General features: G+C 39.4%; 1 protein-coding gene across 5 annotated transcripts in view; it reads right to left on the bottom strand.

Annotated features, from left to right (window-relative positions):
• UAP1 (UDP-N-acetylglucosamine pyrophosphorylase 1) overlaps positions 1-18,554 on the bottom strand; it is a 38,875-nt gene that overhangs the window by 10,640 nt on the left and 9,681 nt on the right. For all 5 annotated transcript variants that reach the window (XM_025404384.1, XM_025404374.1, XM_025404355.1 and 2 more), the window contains exons 3-7: positions 12,261-12,465; positions 9,355-9,530; positions 7,491-7,663; positions 1,298-1,491; positions 151-291 (exon numbers count right to left, since the gene is read on the bottom strand). In XM_025404384.1, coding sequence (XP_025260169.1) covers positions 151-291; positions 1,298-1,491; positions 7,491-7,663; positions 9,355-9,530; positions 12,261-12,465 — 889 coding nt within the window. The remainder of the gene's footprint in view (positions 1-150; positions 292-1,297; positions 1,492-7,490; positions 7,664-9,354; positions 9,531-12,260; positions 12,466-18,554) is intronic.

The raw sequence follows: 18,554 nt of genomic DNA, 5'->3' as shown, positions 1-18,554 counted from the left end.
ATAATGAATCTAGACTGCATACTCACAATCAAAATGCCATGTGAGATATGTGCTATCAAATGTTTCCTGAAAACAGTTTCATGCCTAAGAGAGTGAAAAGCAGCATTTTAAGACATTTATTTAACCTTACTGGTACTATTCAAAGCATACTTTGCAAACTGGAAGATGTCAAAGACAAATTTTTCCATCTTTATTCCATTGGGTTTGTCTGGCTTAACTAAATGTCCTTGGGTATCCACATAAGGTATCTTCTTCTGAGCCACATGGTGCTGCAACTGAGGTTCATAAACACTAAGAAGTAGGAGGAGAAAAGATATAATCATGTTTCAGATTTCAAATGCCAGAAAATCTTATAACACTCAGGAGCAAATGTGTCAACAACCAATACTAAGATTTTCAAAGTGAAGAGCATTTAGGTTTCAGTTCATATTTAAATAGTAAATGAATAGCTTTCCCCAAATCATCTATTTTTTAAAAAATCAAATAACGGTCTCCACTAAAACTGTGTACATGTGCATTAAAACTATATTCATTACAAATGCCTTAAAACTGTATATGTGTACATTAAAAAATGCATTAAGTTACTATGGATGAAACAAAAACCCAGCTACAAATGGCATAGAATGGGAAATATTCTGGAACTGGATAAAGTAAGGTGTATTAACTTTTTAAAAAGTAGACAGTCATCTTGAATGTCTAAAAGCTAAGTGAAATTGATAGTGAGAATGTCCTTCATTTAAAACTATGGTAGGATAAAATAGCTCTTATTTTATCCTTTGTAGCACTACCCACTGATTTTCATGCAGGTGTCAAGTTCTTTCTTTATTCTTTAGCACACTAGTTCCTAAATGCCAGCTTGGGAATCAGCTGAATTAGAACTCTGAGGACAGCTTCCTAAAAATACAGATGCCCCGAACCCACCTCCTGAAATTCTAATTCAGTTGGTGTAGGGTGAATATCTGTATTTTTAAAAAGCTCACAGTTGTGGTAAAGGAAGTTTCATTTCTTATTCTTTGCTTCAACAGAACCTAGCACATAGTTGGGGGTGGGAAGGTGAGAAGGGTGAAATGCTTTGGCCTCCCATTAATGTGCTGGGGAATGGGCTCCGATGATTCCCACCTTACAATACATCTTACTAAAAACAATCACAACATGAGATACATGTCCATTTGATAAGTGATCCTCAGGAAAGATGAATTCTGTGGGATATGGATTTGGGGTATCTGCGTCCCTCTCAAGTGTCTTAGTTTCTGATTAACAATAAATATAATTTTAAAAGGCTCCATCTTGCCCATACTTGACAACATCTCTCAGAAATGGTACAGTGAAGAAATGGTTGGCAATGTTCCCCGCATTGAACAGCAGCCGTCCATCTGAGCTTCGTTTTTGAGCTGTTGCCAGGGAAATCTCACTATATTCTACCACCTGGTAAACTCCATCCACTCGGCAAACCACTCCAACTGGTTCTGTAGGATTCGTTTTTTCCACCACCTGTCCACCAAAGAAAGACAACAGTAGAGAAAGAAATGGAATTAAATGTTTCTTTGGAGATTTGCCATTGTCAAAGATGACATTTACAACTTTGCTTACATGAAAAGGTATAAAGCCAAGAAGAATCTTTAACTTTAGACAATCAACTATCCATCTTTATATACTCTGACAGGCACTTTCCAACCAGAAATGAGGTACATTATTTCCTTCCTACTTATCACCTAACTAAACCATGGGCTAGAAATTCCATCATATATATATATATCTCTAGCACAGAGTAAATCACATTGGACTGGGAATAACTAAATCAGGAGTCAACATTCCCCATGTATCTTGTACTTTTTGTTTAATTTATCCTTAACCACACTCAATTACTTTGATAATAAACAAAATGAAATTTCTCTGGGATTCACAAGACAAAAGACCTAAGTTAGGCATTTTGTCTCTCATTTTCTATTGCCCAATATTTCATTTGAAAATAGCATTTCTTTAATTTTCATTAGTGAATATGGCATTTTTCTTGTTTTTCAGGGACCTGAGTAGCAGGTAAAGGGGTTTAGAGCAGGCAGGTCACTAGCCTCCCACTCCAACTTTAATCAGAAAACCCAACCATATTTATCTGTTTTGTATACTCAATTTTGTTTGAAATAAGTGATTCTACATTTCAAAAAATTAATTTTGAAAACCAGTGATGTGACAATTTATCAAAGGCTCTGGGCTGATGGGGAGCTGAGAAAAGAGGGCATACTAAAATCAGAGGGAAAATGTAAGAATATGTAATTTTTAAAAACCTCACAGGTGATTTTGGTGTGCCACCACACTAATCCCACACATCACTGACTTAAGTGTTTACAAGAAAATTATAAAAGAACTATATACAATGAACAATATAAAATCAAGGTTCAGATGAGATAAATATCCAACCAAAGAATCAAACAATAAAAAATATTTGTCAACCTAGGCAACAAGGTGAAACCCTGGTCTCTATTTAAAAAATAAAAAATTAGCCAGGCATGGTGGCATGCTGGAGTCTCAGCTACTAGGGAGGCTGAGGCAAGAGGCTCACCTGAGTCTGGGGAGGTTGAGGCTACAGTGAAACGTGATTGCACCACTGCACTCCACTCCAGCCTGCGCAACAGAGTAAGACCCTGTCTCAAAAATACATATTTATTTGAAGGTATTGTTTTATTTGTCCTGTCCAATTATCAATTCAGCATACTTCAAAACATGTTTAAAACAATTTGACAAGTCTATCCTAAGTGGACATGAAATTATATTAATAAAGTTAAAACTTTTCTTCAACAACTGATTTCTTAAAATAAATACAGTCAGTAGCAGTCTCGTCCAGAACACTAAAGGCACTATTGAGAACTTCGTTTACACAGCAATTAGAGATATAGGCACTGAGTCTAGCTGGGTGAGGCAGAGCTGCTGGATAAGTAAGCCTGCTGTGTGGTTCACTGTTTGCCACCCTGTAAGGAACACAGTTCTTAATGAAAAGAAACTTTCTACCAAGGAATTAGATTAAACTGAAGGGGAACATTATTCAGTAAATCATTTAAATCAATCAGGGGCCTATTTATAATTCTTATCTACCAACCCATCACCACCTCTTACTTCATGTACTTTACCTACAGTCGGTACCTTACTAGGCAGGGAATTTGGGATAGATTCCCCTTATTCTCATTTTTTTTTTTTTTAACACACACAGGTTTATTTTCCAATCACCGCTATATACGCCTACTCCCAACCAGCCATAAAAATAAAAATGTGCATATTCACATTTTACATTTCCCAAAGGTTTACTTCTATGGCAACTATGAACCTCCAAATATTATAAAAGTCTACATTACAGAAGAAAGCACTTGTAAACTGCATGAAGTGGGAATCAATTTATATTATACAGAAAACATATAAAGCTTAGACCGGGTGGTGGTAGCTCACGCCTGTAATCTCAGCACTTTGGGAGGCTGAGGTGGGTAGATCACCTGAGGTCAGGAGTTCAAGACCAGCCTGGCCAACATTGTGAAACCCCATCTCTACTGAAAATTTAAAACAAAATTAGCCAGGCATAGTGGCAGGCACTGTAATCTCAGCAATTTGGGAGGCTGAGGCAGAAGAATCACTTGAACCTGGGAGGCGGAGATTGCAGTGAGCCAAGATTGCACCATTGTACTCCAGCTTGGACGAAATGAGAAAGACTCCATCTCAAAAAAAAAAAACCACACAAAGAAAAGATATACAGTATAAACTTAAAAGGTTTACTCATTATTTCATAAGTTTAATCCAGAAAAACTGAGTCCAGGGCCGGGCGCAGTGGCTCACACCTATAATCCCAGCACTCCAGGAGGCCAAGGCAGGTGGATCACTTGAGATCAGGAGTTAAAAGACCAGCCTGGCCAACATGGTAAATTAGCCAGGTGTGGTGGCACATGCCTGTAATCCCAGCTACTTGGGAGACTGAGCAGGAAGATCACTTGAACCCGGTAGGCAGAGGTTGCAGTGAGCTGAAAGAAAAGCTGAGTACAAAATAACACTTTAACCTCAGAGTTACTATAATTGCTTTACAAAATGATCTTCAATAAATAATGGTTCCTGCCTTTTTAACTTTGCACTTCTGCAAATTACCTCACTCTTTCAGTCTTTTCTCATGTTCCTCACTCCATAAAAAATACTTAATGCACCAAGACAGGGGCCTATTAAAGTACTGCAGGCCAGGCACAATGACTCACACCTGTAATCTCAGCAATTTAGAAGGCTCAGGCAGGCATACTGCTTGAGCCCAGGATTTCAAGACCAACCTGGGCAACATAGCAAAACCCCATCTCTACAAAAAAGACAAAAATTAGCCAGGCATGGTGCTGGATGCCTGTAGTCCCAGCTACTCAGGAGGCTGAGGTGAGAGGATCACCTGAACCCAGGAGGTCGAGGCTGCACTGAAGCCATGATAATGCCACTGCACACCAGCTTGGGTGGCAGAGTGAGACCCTGTCTCAAAATAAATAAATACAATAAAAATAAAGTACTGCAAATAATTCTACTACCACAGTATGAATCATCCCCTAACTTACATGTTTTAAAACACATATTTTAATACTTTGATTTTCTTATTTTAAAAGGGCAGGGGAGCAATTACATAAAAGGCTTCTAACATTTCTAAAAGATTTTAATATATGCCAGTCTAGTGATATTTTGGTTCCATCTGAATATTTACTTATTCATTCACTAAGTGACTACTACATTACATGCCAGACACAGAACTAAACAGTGAGTGTCTTTGCAAGACTCAGTCTGGATTTACCCTACAGAGTCCACAGGTAATGGAGAGGAGTGACAACACTTGCATCTTTGCGTGATTAGTGTACTCACAAAAGTCAGCACACCAGTTTAAAGATTTTTGAGCTGTCAGCAAAAACTTAACTAATCTAAAGAGTATGGTTCTATAATGTAATATAATATAAGACTAGGAAGTTGGGAAACACGAACTCTAATTCCTGGCTCTGCTAATGTGATAAAGAACCTTGAGCCTGGGTCTTATAAAGTACTAGAACTCTGGCTGGGTGTGTTGGCTCACGCCTGTAATCCCAGCAAAAGGCTAAAGTGGGCAGATCACCTGAGGTCAGAAGTTCAAGGCCAGCCTGGGCAACATAGAGAAACCCTGTCTCTACTAAAAATACAAAAAGACCCAAAAAAATTAACCAGGCATGGTGGTGCATGCCCGTGGTACCAGCTACTCCAGAGGCTGAGGCAGGAGAATTGCTTGAGCCTGGAGACAGAAGTTGCAGTGAGCCAAGATCACATCACTGCACTCCAGCCTAGGCAACACAGCCAGACCCTATCAAATAAATAAATAAACAAAGTACTAGAACTCAGGATTCTCATTTCTGAGATCAAAGGGGTTGACCTGATGATCTCTGGGGTCCCTTCCAGGTTGAACACTCTCTGACTGCATAAAGTTTAAATTGGTTCTGAAGCTCGTAACAGTAAAATTTTAAGTTTCTATTTTAGAAAAAAAGAGTGACACCAGTCGGGCACAGTGGTTCACGCCTGTAATCCCAGCACTTTGGGAGGCCGAGGCGGGTGGATCATGAGGTCAGGCATTCAAGACCAGCCTGGCCAACATAGTGAAACCCTGTCTCTACTGAAAATACAAAAAAATTAGCTGGGTCTGGTGGTGAGTGCCTATAATCCCAGCTACTCAGGAGGCTGAGGCAGGAGAATTGCTTGAACCTGGGAGGCAGAGGTTGCAGTGAGCTGAGATCATGCCACTGCACTCCAGCCCAGGCGACAGTGCAAGACTCCGTCTCAAAAAAAAACAAAAAGAGTGACACCAAGTGGAAGGCGTGTGCCTATAATCCCAGCTACTGGGGAGGGTGAGGCAGGAGAATCACTTGAACCCAGGAGGTAGAGGTTGCAGTGAGCCGAGATCCTGCCACTGCACTCCAGCCTGGATGACACAGTGAGTCTGTGGCTCGAAAAAAAAAAAAAAAATACAGTTCAGATACTCACAGGGTATACAGAAGTCTTAAATAAATGAACTAAACCAACTCTTATTTTCAGAGTCCAGAGGAGGCTTATTAGGTCCATCAGCTTAATCTTTCAAAACTTGTATCAGTAAATTTAAGATTTCAGCTTCAGATGTGACTTTGCATAAAATTTCTAGATTAACTTTGAGAGAAATCACTTCTTTGGCAGATCTTCTTTTTAAATACAGGTATTTCAAAATAATTTGAAATCTAATTTGTTTTTGTCAGAAGTCTATATAGTTACTGCTTTTGGTAGAAAGGTCTTCCCTTTGCATCACAATTGTAAAATTATTCTAATTTTCTTCTAATACCTTTATGGCTTCATTTTAAAATACTTAACTGTAATTCACCTAAAATTGATATTTGTAGGAACTTTGACAGAGAGATCTTACTTTATTGTTAGCCAGTTATTTCATTAATTTCCTCCACTGATTTGAAATGCCATATTTTATAAAATGTGTTCTTCTTATACATACACAGATGTGTTTCTGACTGACCTACATTATTTTCATTAATCTATCATTCTATTCTGGTTCTAGTACCACACTCTTTTAATTTACAATTCCTTTTAATGCTTGATATATTGTCTTTGGCCCCCTTTCCACGCTTATCTTCATCCTTTTTCAACATTTTCCTGGCCACCTTTACATGTTTATTCTAAACTTTGCAATCATTCTGTCAAGTGTCCCCAAAATAGTCTCACTGTGATTTTGACTGGGATTGTATTATACTGTTTTTGATGAGAATGGATACCTTTACAGACTTCTAGTAATGTTTATATCAATATTTTTAAGTCTTCCAAAGTGTTTTTAAAGGTTTGCATGTTTGCTGTCTATTTCTAGCTATAATACATATTTTTTTGCTACCATAAAGACATATCATCTATACAACTAAAAACATGTTGAAAAGTACAATGCCAAGAACAGAATCATTACATATCATTACAAACCTCCCTCCAACTTAGTATCAGTCTGTGTGTGGTCATTCAAGCAAGTATTCGTCTCTTTAATTGTCCTTATGCCCAACTTACCTATTTCCAAATTATTTGAAAGAACATCATCAGATACCTTGTCACCTGACTTAAGAAGTCTAAATCTGTTATTTCTACCACATTTTCCTTTCCTACTCCAATAACTTTGTCACAGGAAAAAAGTTGGGTTAATCTGATTGAACACAATTTGGTATTAATGAATCCAACCCAGGTCTAGTGATGACCACTTTCCCAAGTACTTACAAATCCTCCTCACATACTTTAAACTCTTACCTGTGATTGATAAGTATACAACATTACTTCTAGAATCAAGTCTTGCCAATTTAAGGAAAAAAGTAGGTGTGGGACCGTTTAGTTACCTTAGAGAGATAAATGGTTCTAAAATATTCAAATCACCCTAATAAACTTGGTTTGAATTCTGGAATGCATATATGACAGAGAAAGACCATCAAAAGCCTCACCATAGTTGAGAAAGGCATTACCTTTGCTCCACAGTCTGCTCCTTTCTGAATGCAAAATCCAATGAACCGTGGGTCTGCCACTTTTACTAATATGTTGTCAACACAATAGACATGAATGCTCCAAATGCCTCTTTGCTCCATATCCTCCACAATATTCTGGGCTGCAAGTGCCCGATAAAGACCACCATTCCCATCTGGAAAACAAAATAGCTCATTAGTAGCACATCAAAATCCATTATAAAGGCAACACAAAGATTGTTTCCAAACTAGGGTCAAGATCCCTAAAAACCAAAATTCACTTTACAAAGGCAAGAAAAGTGAACATCCATAAGGAAGGAATCAGGTGTCAAAAAAATTAAACTATAGGATTTTGAAGGTTACTTAGCATTAAGTATCCAGAGAATAACACTATCAATGTAAGATCAGGCAACCCCAAAAACCATATCTTTCTTTTTAACTCAGCCCCTTTTAGTAATATATTATATGATATAAAATCCTTTATCAGGCAATGATTATTTCATATCAAGCTTTATTAACATTTGTATGATATAAGTTAGCTCTGTATTTATAACTCTGATGCTAACAATTTCACCCATGTCAAAAATAAAAATACGTAAGTATTTTATATCAAATCATGTGTTAAAAAAATAGACTGATAAGAAGGCCTAAGGTGATTTAAACTAGATATAAATAAAGCCTCTTCTTTCTCCATCTATTTATAATGCTGCTTTAATGTACTTTGTCCAATAACAACCTTAGCCATAGCTTAAGTGATGAAAAATTAGACAATTTCACAAAATACAGCTAAGAATAGTAACTCTTCCATTAACCAAAAGAATTAAGATGAAATAAAAGCCTACATCTAGAGAGCACCACTGTTAATACCATTAATTTCTTTTCAGCCTTTCCTCCAAGTACAGATTCACATAAATATAAATCTGTCAGTAGGTCTATTTTTATAGATTGACGTTGTACTCAAGGTCACTGAATGTGGCTACACAGGCAATACACTGTCCCATTCTAGTGGGTCCCATTAACAAACCACGATGTGTATGCACTATCTGGAACTGTGCAAAGCAGTGGCCCTAATCATAGACTGTATGCAGTTTTTCATTTTGCATTCTCTTACTTAACCTACTGAAATAATGTTTTTCATTTAATGCCACCAATTATTTTAATGCTATTTAAGAATTAATGCTATTTATAAACTTAATTTAACCTCTCATTTATTAAATAGCATATGGTTTCAAGTTTTTACTATAATAAATAATGTAGCCATGAACATTGCAGTATATAGAAAATATTTGCTATATGGCTAGGCACAGTGGCTCACACCTGTAATCCCAGCACTTTGGGAGGCCAAGGCAGGTAGATTACTTGAGGTCAGGATACCAGCCTAGCCAACATGGCGAAACTCCATCTCTACAAAAAAGTACAAAAAATTAGCCGGGCATGGTGGCACGTGCCTGTAATCCCAGCTACTCAGGAGGCTGAGGCAGGAGAATGACTTGAACCCAGTAGGCAGAGACTGCAGTGAGCCGAGATTGCGCCACTGCACTCCAGCCTGGGCAACAGAGTGAGACTCTGTCTCAAAAATTTAAAAAATAAAAAATAAAATAAAATACTTGTTATAGAGAATGAATACCCTGAATGTTCCTCAAATTGCTCCATTACAGAGCAGACATCAACAACAAGTATAAAAAAAGTATAAAAAAAGTATCCATTCCACCAACGGGCATTTTCATCTTTTTAAATTATTTCCAAGCTGCAAAAAACACATACATATTAATGTTTAAATACCCAAATCACCATGTTAAAAAGCAAACATTTGATGATTTACGTTGTTACCCTTTCTAGTCACCATTAAATAAGGATGATTACAAACCTGGAGCCATAGAAACTTTGTTCTTCTCTTCCAAAATAATTTTCCCATCAAAACTCATGGCGGGGAGCATTCCTTGCTGAAAAAAGATTACATTCTCTTTTTTTAAACCAAAGTACTTGTGCTTGGTGAAGAACTCCTTTGTAGATTCCATTGTTCTGCCACTGGTCATTATATACCTTACAAGAGAAAATTAGATCTTCTAAGCAATCGTGCTAGGTGGACTAGGGCAAAATAAAGTTTTGTCTATTTCCTAAGCTAAAGATACCTTTGAAAGTACTTGCTTGGCCGGGCGCAGTGGCTCAAGCCTGTAATCCCAGCACTTTGGGAGGCCGAGACGGGCGGATCACGAGGTCAGGAGATCGAGACCAGCCTGGCTAACACGGTGAAACCGCGTCTCTACTAAAAAAATACAAAAAACTAGCCAGGCAAGGTGGCGGGCGCCTGCAGTCCCAGCTACTCGGGAGGCTGAGGCAGGAGAATGTTGTAAACCCGGGAGCCGGAGCTTGCAGTGAGCTGAGATCCGGCCACTGCACTCCAGCCTGGGCGACAGAGTGAGACTCTGTCTCAAAAAAAAAAATAGAAAGTACTTGCTTATTATTTTGACTTCCTTCATATTTTTCTTCGGTAAGACACATTCATTAGCTGTTTCCCAAGGGAAATTTCTTTCAGTAATTTCATCAACTCTTAGGTATGAAATAAATCTACTTAACAATATTAAACAGGGCGCGGTGGCTCAAGCCTGTAATCCCAGCACTTTGGGAGGCCGAGACGGGTGGATCACGAGGTCAGGAGATCGAGACCATCCTGGCTAACACGGTGAAACCCCGTCTCCACTAAAAAATACAAAAACCTAGCCGGGCGAAGTGGCGGGCGCCTGTAGTCCCAGCTACTCGGGAGGCTGAGGCCGGAGAATGGCGTGAACCTGGGAGGCGGAGCTTGCAGTGAGCTGAGATCCGGCCACGGCACTCCAGCCTGGGCGACAGAGCAAGACTCCGTCTCAAAAAAAAAAAAAAAAAAAAAAAAAAAAACAATATTAAACATACTAAACATAACTCCTTCCAGAGAACCTATAAAATGGCTTACGGAAACATTTTGGAACTCTGTGAAAGTGTATTTTAAATTTGAAAAGCCTATTCTGAATAAATAGGAAGAAAAGGGTAACTGTAATACAGTTTAATGATCTCTTGGGGTTCCTTTTATTGAAATTTGAAATGCAATCTGGGCTCTGCTAACCCTCCATTTAAAAATCATAAAAGTATAATTATACTTTCTGTTGTCACAAAAAGTCAACCCATGCTAGTGCGGAGAAGAAGAAGAAAATAATATCTAAAACTATAATTAGTGACTGCGGTAGCTTTTGCCCTTACTAGAATGTAAACTACAAATAAGAAGGGATTTTTGCCTATTTTGGTTACTGATTTATCCTCAACACCTAGAAACAGACACTCAATTAATATTTGTTAAAAGAATAAACAAAATGGTATAATTTCATACCACAGGAGATATCTGTCTGTTTAACAAATTATCCTGGATATTCTGAACTTTAGGTACAAAAGGTTTGGATATATTTAGAAGACGACAAAAGAAGTGGCTAAACTTCTCTGCATAAGAACAGAAATTCTGAGTTGTGAGGAGATGGAAGAAAGAGAAGAAAATTCGACATGATAGTAGGAGGCCAGGGCTGTAAGTAGAATGCTGGCCACTTAGAACACAGATGTTCCTCCAAATTCCCCACAGGAATCAAGATGAACCAAACAGTTCACAGCAGGCCAGTACTTGCGGTAAGAAGAGCTAGAAAAGCTAGGAAAATTACAAAAAGCAGATTTTTAAAGGCATCAGAGAGCTTCAGAGGCAAAATAGATTGGAACTGTAAGTCCAGAGACAGAATCTTTCAAAAGGAACTGAGGCCTTGTCCTGAGGGCATCTGCTGACTTGGGGTACAGGCTAGTGGTGAATATGGCTTGGACCAAAGGCTGCTGGGGGACAGAAACTAGTGGAGCTTTTGTTGATCACATGGGATTGAAATAACAAGATAGGGACTTGGGGGGCTTCAAACACACAGCTGATTTTCCCCTCAAAACACGGTAACTTCCAAAACTGCTCGGGGAAAGAGATTAAAGAGCTGAACCAAAAACTTGTAAAAAGCAGAGCAGGATCTTCTGTAATCTCTTGGTACTTAGGAAACTAACACTGGCTGGACACAGTGGCTCACACCTGTAATCCCAGCATTTTGGGAGGTCGAAGCAGGCAGATCGCTTGAGCTCAGGAATTTGAGACCAGCCTAGGTAACAAGTGAAACCCTGTCTCTACAAAAAATACAAAAAAAAAAACAGCCGGGCACAGTGGCTCATGCCTATAATCTCAGCACTTTGGGAGGCTGAGGCGGGCAGATCATGAGGTCAGGAGTTCAAGACCAGCCTGACCAACAAGGTGAAACTCCATCTCTGCTAAAAATACAGAAATTAGCCAGGTGTAGTGGCAGGCGCCTGTAATGCCAGCTACTCGGGAGGCTGAGGCAGGAGAACCGCTTGAACCCGGGAGGCAGAGGACGCAGTCAGCCAAACCTGGTGTGTATGTGGAAGAGGCACAGGTGGATGTGGGAGAGCTAAATAACTTGGTACTTGAAAATAAGAGTTTCTAGACGCAGAGAGCTCACTGAGTACTTTAAGGTACTCAGTTAGGAATGTAAAAGTTGGTCGTGAGTACGTATTGCTTATTAAGTCAATAGTGGTCATCTACCAAGCAATAATATGTATCACTTTTAACATATATAGTAAATTACACCTCCCAAGAAAATCTTCAGTAACAAGAAAAATGTCTGCGAGTGAATAAAGTGTATATATGCATTTTGAATATTATAAAACAATATATGTTCAGACACACTCCAATAATGAGACGTATCTTACCATGGAATAATGCATTTGTTGCCATAATATTTTTCAGCAACCTGTTGTAGCTTCAGGATACGCTCTGCTTGAATCTGAAAAAGTGTCTTACAGGATGGCAAACCAACATCATACATCCCCTTAGGATATGCAACGCCGAGTCTTGTCCCCTGCCCACCAGCTAGAAGAAGAACTGCTACTTTATTCTGAGAAATCTGGAAAAGTCCTAGAAAAGAAAACACTTGTATCACAAAACCTCTACAATTCAACACTTTAGTATTAAATATACATAGGTAGCAGCAAAGACTCATCAAAAGGGAAGTAAGGCTATACAGCTGCCTTGTCCTGAGGTCATTTGCTGATTTAGGGTACAGGTGGAGAATCTGGCTTGGACCAAAGGCTGCTTGCTGTTTTATTGATCACATGGGACTGAAATAACAAGATAGGGGCTTATCGACGTAAGGCACAGAGAACACAGAATCTACATAGAATCGTGGATGACTACCTTGCTAATAAAAACTTTTCTATTATTAAAACAATTAAATTTACATAACCCAACAGAACACCAAACGATGAACGATGTATTTTAATGAACTAAATATTTTTGCTGATAATGTCAGGAGGTAAGAAGCAAGAGATATTATAAAGGTTTCGCAAAAATTTGATGACTGATTGATGTGGCAAGTCAAGAAAAGATAAAATAAAGAAAATACCAAAGTTTCAGGATGAATGATGACACTATCAAATTACCTCCAGCCTATAATAAATAATCAATGAGCATGCAAATATAGCAGGTAAGCTATATAAAGAAAATAAATCTTCAGTTAGGAAAGCAGTAAAGTATAATGGGTGAGAACTCAGGCTCTGAAGTTAGGATTTCTAGTTTGAAACCCAACTCAACAGAATGAGCCTGGGGTATCACCTGCAATGGGCATCAGAAGTCTTTGTAGGGTGATGGAAATACGCTTATGTTGATTGGGATGGTAGTTACATGGGTATATATTTGTTAAAACATAAAATTGGCTGGGCACAGTGGCTCACCCCAGCACTTTGGGAGGCCGCAGCAGGTGGATCACCTGAGGTCAGGAGTTCAAGAGAAGCCTGGCCAACATGGTGAAACCTGTCTCTAATAAAAATACAAAAATTAGCCGGGCATGGTGGTACACACCTGTAGGCTGAAACAGGAGAACTGCTTGAACCCAGAAGGCGGAGGTTGCACTGAGCCGAGATCACGCCACTCCTCTCCAGCCTGGGTGACAGAGTGAGACTCAAAAAAAACACAAAAGCATAAAACTACGGGACAGGCAGATCATGTGAAGCCAGGAGTTCAAGACCAGACCAGGCTGGCCAACATGGCGAAGCCCCATCTCTACTAAAAATACAAAAATTAGCCAGGCATGGTGGTGCATGCCTATAATCCCAGCTACTCAGGAGGCTGAGGCATGAGAATTGCTTGAACCTAGGAGACGGAGGTTGCAGTGAACCAAGACTGCACCACCGCACTCCAGCCTGGGTGACCGTAAGACTCTGTCTCAAAAACAAAACAAAACCAAAAGGTAAAACTAGTGCATTTTATTACATGTAAATATATATTAATTTATTAAAATGCCTTTTGTAGGCCGGGTACAGTGGCTCACGCCTGTAATCCCAGCACTTTGGGAAGCCAAGGCGGGAGGATTACCTGAGGTCAGGAGTTCGAGACCAGTCTAACCAACATGGCGAAACCCCATCTCTACAAAAAATACAAAAATTAGCTAGGCACAGTGGCAGGCACCTGTAATCCCACCTACTCAGGAGGCTGAGGCAGGAAAATCACTTGAATCCGGGAGGCCGAAGTTGCAGTGAGCCGAGATCGTGCCACTGCACTCCAGCCTAGGCAACAAAGTGGGACTCTGTCTCAAAAATAAATAAATAAATAAAATGTCTTTTTAAAAAATGGGCCATCTATACCAGCTCAGAAGAATATAAGACTCAGACTATCTTCACTACTGATTTATTTCTTTAGTCTGGAAGCCTGTCAATTTTTGCCAGTAGAATATTCAGCAATAAGTAGTCATCAAGCATAATGTTTGAATAAAAATGTTATTCTTCAAACCAAAATAAATTCAAGATGATTTGAGATCCAAATGCAAATAAATGTAACCACAAAAACTACAAAGGAGCTCTCAGTCTGAATTAAAAAAAAAAAAAAAAAAAAAAAAAATCTTGCCATAATCCATTCCTAAGACTGATCTCATCATTCAAAAGTGGACAGTCTCAGTACCACAAGGCACAGTAGTTGGTGAGAAGAGGCTATGTGGAAACTGGGTTTCTGGCAAGCTAGAAAAACTATAAAATTAAAGCCATGGTAAACAGTTTTGTTCTTGTTTTCTGAGTTTCATACTTTCATTAGAATTCTTAGAAATTTTGTGAACAAACCTGGCCACTGCCCACAGTTGTATGTGAAGTCAGAGGACGCAGTCAGTGACGGCAACTATCAATTATTATTTTAAAATCCTTAGGTAATGTGGGTTTATTTCATTTACCAACTTTGTGCTTTGCTTTTGACATACTGGGTTTTCTTAAAGCTAATACATTAGTAGGTCAACAACATAAAGAAAACTAAACCCGGCTGGGTGCAGTGGCTCACACTCAACACTTTGGAAGGCCAAAGTGGGTGAATCAGCTGAGGTCAGGAGCTCAAGACCAACCTGGCCAACATGGTGAAACCCTATCTCTACTAAAAATACAAAAATTAGCTGGGTGTGGTGGTGCACGCCTGTAATCCCAGCTGCTCGGGAGGCTGAGGCAGATGAATTGCTTGAACCGGGAGGTGGAGGCTGCAGTGAGCCAAGATCGTGCCACTGCACTCCAGCTTGGGCAACACAGTGAGACTCCATCAAAAAAAAATAAAGAAAAATAAACCCATTATAAATTTAGAGCCAGGTCTGATTCTATTTTTCCTGCATTAGTAAGTATAGTCCAAGAACATTATTCAGCAATCATTCCAGCTATTTTTTCTTCTTTTTTTGGAGACAAAGTCTCACACTGTCACCCAGGCTGGAGTGCAGTGGCACAACCTTGGCTTACTGCAACCTCCGCCTCCTGGGTTCAAGTGATCCACCCACCTCAGCCTCCCATGTAGCTGAGACTACAGGTGCACATCAACACACTTAGCTAATTTTTGTATTTTTAGTAGAGACAGAGGTCTCACCATGTTGCCCACGCTGGTCTCGAACTCCTGGGCTCAAGCGATCTGCCCACCTCAGCATCCCAAAGTGCTGGGACTATAGGCATGAGCCACCCTGCCCAGCCTATTCCAGCTATTTTTTCAATTTAAAAACCCAAAAGCACATTATATATTTTCATAAATTTCACCTTCGATATGAAGCTGACCTTAGCTACCTGAGAGTTAAATCTTCTTTCTTCCTTCTCTAAAACCAGAATTGTCCTCGTTAACTCCATAGTATTTAATTGTACCTCATCAGAGTTTGAAAACAAGAACATAAAATCAGGTGTACCAAAATAGAACCCAAAATAGTAACTATAATCTAAGAGGCAGGTTCTGTGTAATTTTCACCACTTTAGAGATAATAAACTCAGAAAAGTTAAGAGTCTCGCCCAGGGTCACATAGCTAGTAATTGTGAATCAGGATTAGGACCTGACTCCAGGGCCTCTTCAGCACCATACCACCCTGCCACCAGAGGTTATGCTGCCTTTTTTCTTAGCCTGTCTTACCCACCATCCTAAATGAAAAAACTGGCCGGGCGCGGTGGCTCACGCTTGTAATCCCAGCACTTTGGGAGGCCGAGGCAGGTGGATCACCTGAGGTCAGGAGTTCAAGACCAGCCTGACCAACATGGAGAAACCCCGTCTCTACCAAAAATACAAAATTAGCCGGGGTGGTGGCACATGCCTGTAATCCCAGCTACTCAGGAGGCTGAGGGAGGAGAATCACTTGAACCCGGGAGGCGGAGGCTGCGGTGAGCCGAGATCGCACCATTGCACTCCAGCCTGGGTAAAAAGAGCGAAACTCTGCCTCAAAAAAAAAAAAGAAAAAACTGTTGAGCAAGAAGAGTCAACATTCTCCAAAACTTCCCAAACACTGAAATTCTTAACAGTCATTCTGAGTTTGTATTTGTCTTAAGCAAGACCCATAACCATTATATAACAAAAACTGAGATGAAGAAATGTAAAGGGAACGGGGAACATTTTTAGACATTTGAAAACTGTTTTGTATTTGGTTATTCCCTGAATTATATCAAATAAACTATGGTTTCTAGAAAATAAATTTAATTCTGCTGTCACCTACAAAACATTGTTTTAAAGAACAAGTCCACAATCTCTTACGTAACCCATGGGTCAGATTTGTTTCAGAACACAGAACTCTTCAAAATGTATAAAAAGACTATAGTACATGTATAATATGCTATAATTATATATGTCCCCAGCAGATCTGAAACAGCACCCTATAATCACATTAAGTGGGATAAATAAAGTTGACAAACAGCCTCATGTCTATTCATGTCAGGTTTTGTATCATTTTAGAAATGCAGATAAAGATCTGCTGTCTGGACACTTGCATATAATCAAAGGTGTTAGAATAAAAAATATTTCTGAACATCTTCAAAAGAAGTGCCTGATACCTATATTCTGGCCACAGATATCTTTGTTCTTTTTATACAGTACATTTCCTTCATATGGCACATGTGTTTCAAGTTGTTTTACTCTTAACATGGTGCTAGCCTTCTTCCTGACTTCTTACTTTCACTCTCAGTCCGAGGTAAGTTATTTCCCTTAGCTAACTGATCTGAAAAAGGTAAAAGCTACACTCCCAGAGCCAGTTCCAGGTCTCAGCTCCTGCTGACCTGATGGCATTCAACATCAATTCTGTGCTTTCTATAGGTCTAACCAGGTTCAAAATAGCCCTGTATAAACTTTTCTCTTCCTTAGATGGGTTCCCTAAATTACTGCTTCATTCCCACTCTCCAATTGTTTCACGTTTAAAATTTTGCTAACCGGCAGCTCACAGTGGCTTCATTCTTTATTCAGATAAATGGCATGTGTTTGTTTCCTAAACTCCTGTTCACTCTTCAGTGCTTCTTTCCATCTCTGAACCTGATAACCAGTCCGGTCACCAATTAACAGTGGCACTGAGATGATGCCAACCAGATGTATATTACCAGGTAGATATACATTTGCATCTCATCTCTATTTAACCACAACTATTACAATGAATTATAACACAATCCACATATATTTACAATAAAAAGGTTTTTCATTAACTTCTTCCTGTTTACACACCTCACTTATAAGCAAACAGCAGAAAACAAGAGAAAAGGCAGCGGTCCCTGGAGAACCAAGGCCAGCTATAATTCACAAATGAAATGCAGCTACAGCTATTGTTCACAGTATCAAATTGGTGTACACTGGCTGAAGTACTCAGTACTCATCTACTTCAGCTGTTACTACAATAAAGTTGCAATGTTTATCAAAAGTATGCAACACATAAATTAGTATCTGTCTTCTGATGACAGATAAAATGCTGTTTTGAATTAAGTGGGCCAATAAAATTCAATAAGTTTTTTGGTTATATGGCAATTATACATTATTTCAAACTGCGTTTGTCATAACATAAATTTCATATAGGCAGCACAGCACCTACCTGAAAAATAACTAATTATAAATGTATTTAAACCCAAGTGACAATTAGGAAATTATAAATTTCTATCCTAAAGCTACCTCTACAGAAATACTGAAAAACACTGAAAGTTCAACACTGTATCATCCTTTCTATCTCTCCATGATAAGACATAAGGGTTAATAATTTTTCCTACACAAGGGAACTCAACACAGGCAAAACTGAAATTGAAATTGAAAAAAGTGGCCAGGTGCAGTGGCTCACGCCTGTAATCCCAGCACTTGGAAGATAGCTCACACCTGTAATCCTAGCACTTAGGAGGCCAAGGCAGGCAGATCACTTGAGGTCAGGAGTTCAAGACCAGTCTGGCCAACATGGTGAAACCCCATCTCTACTAAAAATACAAAAATTGGCTGGGTGTGGTGGCAGGCGCCTATAATTCCAGCTACTGGGGAGGCTGAGACAGGAGAAGTGCTTGAACCCAGGAGGCAGAGGTTGCAGTGAGCCAAGATCGTGCCACTGCACTCCAGCCTGGGCAACACAGTTAGACTGTCTCAAAAAAAAAAAAGAAAAAGGAAGAAAGGAAGAAAGAGAGAGAGAGAAAAAAAGAGGGAGGGAGGGAGGGAGGGAGGGAGGGAGGGAGGGAGGGAAGGAAGGAAGGAAGGAAGGAAGGAAGGAAGGAAGGAAGGAAGGA

The sequence above is a fragment of the Theropithecus gelada genome, chromosome 1 (assembly GCF_003255815.1).
Source record: "Theropithecus gelada isolate Dixy chromosome 1, Tgel_1.0, whole genome shotgun sequence".
Lineage (NCBI taxonomy): Eukaryota > Metazoa > Chordata > Mammalia > Primates > Cercopithecidae > Theropithecus > Theropithecus gelada.
This window is presented reverse-complemented; position numbering and strand designations above follow the sequence as displayed.